The sequence below is a fragment of the Triticum urartu genome, chromosome 7A (genome assembly GCF_056163025.1).
Source record: "Triticum urartu cultivar PI428250 chromosome 7A, HENAU_Tu73, whole genome shotgun sequence".
Lineage (NCBI taxonomy): Eukaryota > Viridiplantae > Streptophyta > Magnoliopsida > Poales > Poaceae > Triticum > Triticum urartu.
In genome coordinates this window covers 451,947,347-451,956,565 of record NC_141879.1, presented here as the reverse complement: position 1 = coordinate 451,956,565, position 9,219 = coordinate 451,947,347, and the positions used below count along the sequence as shown (strand labels likewise).

Genomic DNA, 9,219 nt, shown 5'->3' with positions numbered 1-9,219 from the left:
TACCGCGGCGGCTGAGGATAATTTATCCTCCTCTAAGGCCGATTGGGGATCGTCTACGTGCTGGCGCATTTTTACTCCTCTAACCAGTTATTGGGGATTCGGTTAGAAATGCCCTTAGATGGTGTTGGCCTGTTTGTGTTGGCGTTCGGTGTTGGTTCATGTTGATTTTCGGCCTTGGTTTTTCTTATAAACCGGTAGCTCTGTATTTACTTTTTTCTCTTAATGAAATCCACGGAACTCCTGCCTTGCTCGTAAAGTAAAATAAAAGAAGTGGGCAAATATCCCGATCACATCTAGGGAGGACTGCCTACCACTACCGATAGGGACGGGACACATTAATCAAGATGAACTAGCAATCCTAGAGACGAGACACATGATACAAGATGTTACCGCTGCCACCATGGCCATGCGTGCGTAATATACAGGGTGGCTGTCAAAAACTTAGAATGAGGTCTCAACAACTCATTTTCTTCTTTCAGTTCTTCGTTCATAGGTGGTGGTGGTATGTAAAAAGCATCTAACAAGTTCACCGGCAAAACACCAAACTCAGAGTACAGAGTAACACAAACGATGTTGCTAGGCCTCTATGGACAGGTTCTTCTTGTGTCTGCTCAGCTTCAGCCGGGGTGTGGCATCAACTTTCACCACAGCCAGCCTCTCGTCGTCGCTCGCCGTTGTCACCTTCGCGGGGGTAGCATCCTTGGCGGTGCTGCAGATCTGCGGCCTTGTGCCAAGGGAGAACAGCCTGCCCTTGCCGGCGCTCCTGCTGCGGCCCAGCCTCGCAATCTCCTCCCGCATGGTGGAGCACTCCTTCTCCAGCTCGGCCACCCGCTGCTTCATGCCGTCCATGCCCTCGCGCAGGGCCTGGTTCTCCCTGGCGGCCAGGGGCCAGCCGACACCGCCACGGTGCTGCTCACTAGAGGTTGGCATGCCAAGCTGCCTCGATCCGCCCTCGAGGTTCTCGGAGATCATCAGGCACTCCGCGATGGAGCTCCGGAGCTGCAGCTGCTCGAAGAAGAGGACCTGCACGATGACCCGCAGGGGGAGACGCTCGTTCTGCGCCGCGTGGGTGCAAGCCTCCAGAGAGAGCTTCTGGCAGTCCATCACCCGGCAAAGCTCTTCCTTCTCCGATTCCGACAGATGGGGATGCGCCTATGTACAGGAGCAGAAACAAAACATAAACAAACATTAGCAAGGTGAACTTATGATTGATGCCACATCAAACATTACTAGCTACCTGTCGATGCCATATCAAATATTACAGATCAAACATTACTATCTATAAGCTTCGTTAACAGAAGGTAAAAGGAAGAATAGTAAGCAGTAAGCACCACCTTCATGCAACCTAAATAATGTTTCTGAACCTACTCTACTATTTCTTCAATAACCTCTTTATCCTGCGGCGCAAGCTGAATGATCACAAACCTTTACTGTACTATCTAGTTTTACTGAGAAAAGGTTTTGGAACTGAAAACAGAACAGCTATCCACCAATCCTTTCAAATATAACTCGACAAGAAGTTACAAGGATAGGAAGAACTAAGTTATGGATGCTAATCATGATTTGCCTGACTTAGGATATGCAAAAGAATTCACCTACCGGTGTGTTATTGTGTCATTGGAAACAGGGAGCAGAAATAAAAGAGTGTTTACCTTCAGATAGATGTCAACGGCGCGGTAAAGTCCATCATCTATTGGCCGAGCATAGTCTGGTATGGCGGCAGCCAAAGACACAAACTTTGGCAACTTTAGGTTGGCATCTGGTGCAACTTCAGCTAGGTAGCCGTCGATCAACTTAGCAACCATAGTAATCGGCAATAGAGATGGAGAAGCCAATAGGTGCCCATCTTCGCCAATGCCAGGAGAAGCTCCACCAGTTTCTTGATCCATTGCCAAGAAGTGGTCAAGAATCCTATGTACGCAATCCACATCATAGAGCATTTCAATGGATTCAGACATGTTTGTTATCAGAAGATCTTCCAGAGTGGCCTTGTCAAGCTGCAAACCTATCCGACGCTCCAAGTTGGACATGCAGGATGAGCTGGCTTTAAGGAAGATCGCTGTGCGCAGAAGGCCAAATAACAGCTTGCAAGATGTAACACCCCTTTGGAAAGGTAACAGCCTATCAATCTCGTCAAGAAGATACCTTTGCTCCTCTTCAGAAGGCATGGTGGTTAAAGTTGACACTGAAAGGCAGTTACTGACATCACTAATGCTTTTGCGCCGATTCAGACCAGGTAAACGCCTTTTGGCATAATGGTTAAGGGATCCAACAATAATGTCCTGATTGACGCCTCGGTATTCCATAGCTGAGATTACCTTCTTGTATAATGGAAGGCTTAAGCATGACACATCATCATACCACCAATCTGAACTGCAATTTCTTGGCCTTGCTCCAGTGCTAATACCATTCCACAAGAAGCTCCCTCCAGGACTCTGTGTGGGACCACCATACTGGGCGACAGGCCAGCCAAATACATCGGGATCAGTGCTTGATTTAGTTGCAACTGAGTCTATGCACTTCTTCACAACTTGCAATTTTTCAGCAAGATCAATGACGTCATCGCAAGTATGAAGTGCCTTGATTGAATCTTTCCAGCTTTTGAGAACTGTCTGGGTAAGGAAGTTCTCTGTCTGCGCAATCAAATTTCCCTCGGCGATCTCTTCAGCCATCTCAAGATACTCAGAAGCGCAGCGAAGGTGCACAACATTGGAGGAAGTCAATTCAAACTTCACACCATAGCAGAACCTAGCAGCTAGTTCAAAAGCCTTTGCTCCCCCAGGAATATCAGATAGATCAATGGCACAGCTATCTTCTCCCTTCTCAATTTTCTCTCTGATGAGACGTTCCAGAAGGCCACTCTTCGATAATAGAGGAAACTGTAAAACAGATATCAATTGTTACAAGGTAATTTACTTCATCCTCCGCAGACATTTACATCTATTTTTTGTCTCTAAACAAAGTTGTACTAAATCAAAGACACTTATTTTGGGATGGACAGAGTAGTATGCACATATTGGTACTAGAAGTTTCCCAGAATCAAAGTAAAAATCGCACAATGCTAACAAAATTGTGTGAAAACACATGAAAGCCTTAGTGAACTTATTAGTGAAATTTTTACCTTGTGGAGATGAAAAGATTGTTCCCCAACCACCACAGTTATATCACTGGGAAGGCCAGTAGTGCAATACCTACATAACAAACATATTTCCATTAGTAATTTTCTGTTCAAACAATTTAGTTTATATAAAATAGTGTGCTTACACAGTTATAAGTTATAACTGTAGAGCATGAGGAAGTACATGAATATAAGTGGGAAAATTATTCCAGCCAAACCACATGAGATAATATTATAGATAATTTTAGTTTGTTGTACACAATCATGCAGAGCTTGAATGAGCTGCATTTAGTTCGGCCATCTATTCTAAAGTGAACATGAGCTCAATGTAGCAATTGAGCCTCGCTTGGGTGGGGGTAGATGTACAAACTCACTACCCTCCATGTCTATCCCTATTTCTTTTCTACTATTTCAACATGTAATTGTTCCTACATGTTCCAGCATTTTTGCTTCTTGGAAAAACATGGTATACTTTGGTGATCTTTGAGCTCATCAACGGAGTGAACTAAACTTAATGCACTACATAATCCAGCTGAATATCAACATCTTACATCAGCCCTAGCTTGTCTCATTAAGTTGAAAAAATTTAGGGATAAAAAGGCCATGTGTTATCATGAATATTGTTCCAAATATTGGCCATGTGTTCAACCAGCATCTCGGTCAGTTAATCGCTACTCGGTGGGTCACCGAACAGCCGATTAACTGATTTCTTGGCCAATTAACTGGAAAATTCGCCTATTTGTCACTACTCAGCACCCGAACGATATGGTACTAGTTACCGATATCTTGAACATTGATCACGACCAGCTCCAAGGCACATTAATGTGCTTGACTTCCTAACTTCTAGACTGTATGCACACAGAACATGCACTAAAATATCCATGGTCAGAATTGAAAATAATAATCAAAGTTCATATGTCACAATTGTTTCTCTCTCTTGTAAATACAGTTTAGATGTATTTAGAAGTGTTGATCAAGTGATGTGCCTAATAAAGTTGGTTCTAAAAAAAGATTGCACTTAAATAGGATACAAGAGACCAAATAAGAGATTAGCTATAAGCCTTCTAACCGTAACCCAAAAGATAAAAAAAATCTCAAGTTTCAGATTTGTAGCAGTTTATTACATATTCCAGGACCGGTATCTGACGGAGTAATGCTCGGCATGATTGTGACGAGAGAACAGAATTTGGAGGCATCAATATGGCACATTTAGTGTCCAACATGTGCAGCTCCAGCAAGTACTGAACATAAGAACGGCCGGTCCCAAAAGTCAGGCGAGAGCGAGACAATATTTCTCATGGAAAGGGGGAATAAATGCTAATCCAGGACAGGCATTCTGCTCCATTTACCCACCACTGCCTTGATCTCAATAACACCCAAAAATGGTAGTATAAAAGGTAGGTTCCATTTTTCCACGAATAGATGAAGTCGTCCAAACGGTACGAGCATTGAATGCATCGAAATGACAGCCTTAGCATAATGATATTGATTAACAGGCTGTCTTTAGGTAAATAACTGGTAGTGAGTCCTCCCAGAAAGTTGCATCAGCTTAAAAACAAAAAGGGTTGTAGTTTTCCTAGCTGGCCTGGGCTCGATGTTTTGATTAGAGCCTTCCATCCAGAAGGAGTTGGTTAGCATATTATAATCAGTACCCCAGATGAGGCCAACAGGAAGAGGTTGGGCCATGGATGATGCATGGGAGCTTCTAGTACACACATATGGCACCTATTCAATTATTTTTCCAATTCCTGAAAGAAGTAATGGCAGGTACATTTCCTATCGTGCCCAACCTCACACAGACAAACACTCCAATGTCTACGGTGGTAATTATGGCAGCAAATAGAGCAAGTAATGAAAACATTGCACGTATTAAAAGGTGAAGCAACTTTAATAAGATGTTAAAATTGTCATTTGCAACCATGAGGAAATGTGCAGGCTAGACATGGCAGAGGATCATGTTGGGGGAAATGAAGAAAGAGAGAGAAGCTGTTCATACCAGTCTTGACCCTGCTTCCTGAATACATCAGCCCTTGATCCCAGCTTGAGGCAGGCCATGTTAGGAGTCCCAGGTTCCAGCGGACGCCGCACTACATGAACGAGGCGGCCGGTTCCTTGGGATCAAAGGCAGAGAAAGATTCCGCCCCCCCGCACACACCAGAACCAAATCCTCGAGAAACCAAGGGAAAGAAAATAGAAAAGGAAAGCACTTTCCCCACACAGGAACACGCACGCAAAACCTCAATCTAGCCCAAAATCCCCCGAGACGTTGCTGCGATGTGGAAGGCGAAGGGCGCCCAGATTACGCGGAGAGGACGCACGAGATTGCACATCCACTGGTGAGGAGAGATTCCGGCGACCTCTGGAGACGTGGAAAAGAAGGGCCGGCGGACCTTTGGATAACTGTGGTACCTAACTAAGCCCACCCGCCGAATTACTCCTGGATTCTGCCGCCCAAGATCCCGACTCAACGAAGGAATAGACCGTCCCGGAAGAAGAAGATGAGGAAGAGAGGTCGATGACCAGTGGTTTGTTGGTTTGTTTGTTTATGGGGACTGGAAGTGTGGGGGAGTAGGAATGTTGTGGCAGGCAGGGAAGGGGATCCAAGAACATTCTCTTCTTTGGCTCGGTGTACTAGTACTAGCAGTCCTGCCGTGGTGTGGATTTGGGTGGGCTTCACAGCTTCCTATGGAGAAAAGGACACCAAACGGAAAGGAGACGGGGAGGGGGGAGGAGGAAGGCAGCCAGGCTGTGGGCCCAGACCCAGCAGGCCCGAATGCACTTTGGCTTGGCTGCATTGTATTTTTTTTTTTTACCAAACCTTCCCGTCCTTAAAAAAGTCTTCGCCCCGCTTTATAAATAAAACAACCACGGGGCACAAAGTTATCAAAATACCAACCGAACAACACACACAACGCCACCGCAGGCAAAATCCAACACACACACAAACACACAACACCCGGGTTCAGCTGTGGGCACAGCACAACAAGCCCAACATACACACACGACATGCACAACACATAAACGACGGTGGCGGCGAAGTAGAGAAGATCTAATCCGGTTCCGGAGGTGGGGGAAGCGGTGGAGCCATCCGGAGAGCCATCACACGAAGCTGGATGATGATGGAGGTGATGGCGTCTCTCTTCCTGGGGCGGCTAAGCGGCCGCCAAAGCTACAAGTAACCAGACCATTTGAACAAAGCATCAGTAGCGCGACGAAGAGGGATACGCTGAATCACAAGCTTATCCTAACAGTCCACAACGTCCAGGCAAGCACCCCAATGATCAGCCACCTAATGTGGCGAGCCGGAGGTGCTAACGCCTGGAGTTCGGCAAAAAAGGCGGGAAAGTTGTTGTGGTCCCAGCTTCCACCCACTATCTCACGGAAACAGTTCTAGAGGAACTGCGCGGATACGCAGGAGAAGAAGATATGGTTTGAGTCCTCTTCAGGCCCCCAGAGCGGGCAATGCCCATCACCAGGGCCGTTGCGTTTCATGATTCCAATCTACTTCCTTCGTTTCTAAATATAAGTCTTTTTAGACATTTCAAATGGACTACAACATACGGATGTATGTAGACATATTTTAGATTATAGATTCACTCATTTTGCTCCGTATGTAGGCACTTGTTGAAATCTTTAAAAGGACTTATATTTAGGAACGGAGGGAGTATTCATCTACGATCATGCCAGTACAACAAACAGTAAATTTACATTCAGATCCGTACACCACCTAGCCAGGTTGTACACTGAAACAAGCCGAAGGTGTGGCATCGTCATCACCCCCTCCCTCCCTCGTCGGGGCTGGGCAAAACTTGTTGTTAGGAGCAGATCCACCAAAGACCACCACCAACTAAATCTCGTGAAACACACCTCCACGCGGCCTCCGACGATGCTAGAAGCACCACTGAGATGGGGGCTAGGCAAGGAAAATCTTATTCCATCTTCAGGGAGACGCCGTCGTCTCACTTTCATGAGCAAAACACAAATCCTAACAAATTCAAAGAAACATCTAACAACTGAGCCTTCCCGACGGCAGTGGTCGGGATCCACCACACGCCCATGGCCCTTACGCCACAGGAGATGAATTAAATCGGTGTTGCCACCGACTGTAGGTAGGAATCCTAATCTTTTGTTCGCTTGGGAAGGGAGTAGGAAGGGGTAGGCTAGCGATCGATAGCCAACTAATTTTCCATTTTTATTGATTGATAGGCTCTTGATTTTGATTCTCTATGTCCCTCTCCGCCAAACTAATTGACAACGGGGTGATGACGATGGCACGCTTTCAGCTTGCTTCAGTGTTTGTAGTCGTTGCTAGATGGTCTACGGATTTGAATGTAATTTTTATTTTATATGATGTTCGTTATACTATCATGATTGAAGATAAATAAATCAAAAGTTTCGCGCAGAAGAAAAGATAAGAGGAGAAGATTTTTGGACAGAGAAAGTGAGGGGACGGTAAATGGTAATCCGCGTGTTTCTTGTTATACTACAAATATCAACCACCGTTGGCTACTGTGCTTTTGGCCTTTTCTTGAGGGTCTTCTACCCTCCCCGTGGTCCACAACCACAGCAGCAAATGGCCACTCGTAAGTCCTAAACACACACCCGCAAGAATCCATATGTTTCAATGTCCGTCGACAAGTTCTTGCATGTTCGAGACCGAAAGGTCTGTCGTCCCTGGTGGAGGAGATGATGGAGATCACCAACGTGCAAGTCGGGACAGCCGAGAGATTTGGGGGAGATTGACTGGCACTTCCATCCAGAAACAACTGGAATCACGTCGCAGGGGCAGGGCCGGGCCTAAGCATTCCATGTTCCATCTTTGTTTTTCATGTTCGATGAAGCAACCATGGAATTTCAGAAACAGAAACTATTAAACCGTGAGGTAGCACTAGACACTAGGCGCACTGTTGATCACTTTTGTTTGTCTTGTGGCAGCGCAAAAGGTTGTGGATTCTGCGAGGGCAGCCGCGCATGATTAGCACCATGCCATGCTCCCTCCAATCGATGCATCCCTTTCCCTTCTGTCCCAAGGCAGCAAAGATTCCCCCGGTCACAGGACAAGCGAGGCACTAATCCAGTTCCATGCTTTCTTTTCCACTTATCCTTTTTTTATTTACAAAATTGCCAAACCCATTAAGGCACAGTGAAAGAGCGGCCAGCCAGCTATGCAACTTGGCGCATGCTGGTTGGCCACGGTGAGATTTTTTATTTTATTTTTATGGAGATTATTTTTAGAAGAGGGAAGTGAGCCTTTTTCTTTTTTCTTTTTGATAATTGTTTTCTAGTTTTTTTTGAGATGGATGTGATATTCACGTGATGCGAGATTTTCTTTAAAAAAATTAAGATGAAGGTGATGTTTTTTTTTATCTTTTTTTCTTTGAGATGGGAAACACATTCACAACTTTTTCTTGAGCGGCCCGCAATAACGGTGCCATCCATGACGCCTTTACGCCCGTGGCAGGTGACCTAGGTCCAGGATGTTACACGGTCGACACGCCAGATTATAGCTTCATGGGAAGTGAGGAAAGTGCCGTGGTGGAACTCAATGATGGGGAGATCGAGGCCCTTTACCAACAGTTATGCAATCCAGCGCAAGATGCAGCCTGGCTAGTTGAAGCTCCTTTCGACCATAGGCAAAGTGTCCAAGGAAAAGTGATGCCTGGAGCGCAAAGTGGCTATCGTGGATATAATCCTGACAATACTACGGGGATAGGAATGTAGAGGCAATCGTATCTACCGAAGAATGCTGATATGAGTATGCACAGGGAATTATACAGGTTCGGGCCCTGTTCGGTGGAGGTAATACCCTATTTTGTGGTGCTCTTAGCTCTTGGCGTAAGCTACAAGTCGTGAATGTTCAACCCTCAGCCCAAGTGAAAGATCGTGGATGTCGCTTAGAGGGGGGATGAATAAGCGCTTTAAATAATTACGGTTTAGGCTTGAACAAATGCGGAATAAAACTAGCGTTTAATTTGTCAAACACAAAACCTAAAACAACTGGGCTCACCTATATGCACTGATACGTCTCCAACGTATCTATTATTTTGATTGTTCCATGCTATTATATTATCTGTTTTGGATGTTTTATATGCATTATTATG

General features: G+C 45.4%; 1 protein-coding gene across 1 annotated transcript; it reads right to left on the bottom strand.

Annotated features, from left to right (window-relative positions):
• Positions 1-341: 341 nt before the first annotated feature.
• LOC125525641 (BTB/POZ domain-containing protein At1g30440) lies at positions 342-5,802 on the bottom strand. Its single transcript, XM_048690643.2, has 4 exons — positions 5,115-5,802; positions 3,122-3,191; positions 1,653-2,879; positions 342-1,152 (listed from the first exon to the last, which is right to left on the bottom strand). The coding sequence occupies exons 1-4, from the start codon at positions 5,171-5,173 to the stop codon at positions 577-579; spliced, it is 1,932 nt and encodes a 643-aa protein (XP_048546600.1). The 5' UTR covers positions 5,174-5,802; the 3' UTR covers positions 342-576.
• Positions 5,803-9,219: the final 3,417 nt, after the last annotated feature.

Bases quoted from the DNA above. Each gene is read 5' to 3' on its own strand.
- LOC125525641 (XM_048690643.2), bottom strand. From the start codon at position 5,173: ATGGCCTGCCTCAAGCTGGGATCAAGGGCTGATGTATTCAGGAAGCAG. The intron at 2,880-3,121 runs GTAAAAATTTCA...TCTGTTTTACAG, and splicing joins AATCTTTTCATCTCCACAAG to TTTCCTCTATTATCGAAGAG. The intron at 1,153-1,652 runs GTAAACACTCTT...TCCTGTACATAG, and splicing joins CCGTTGACATCTATCTGAAG to GCGCATCCCCATCTGTCGGA.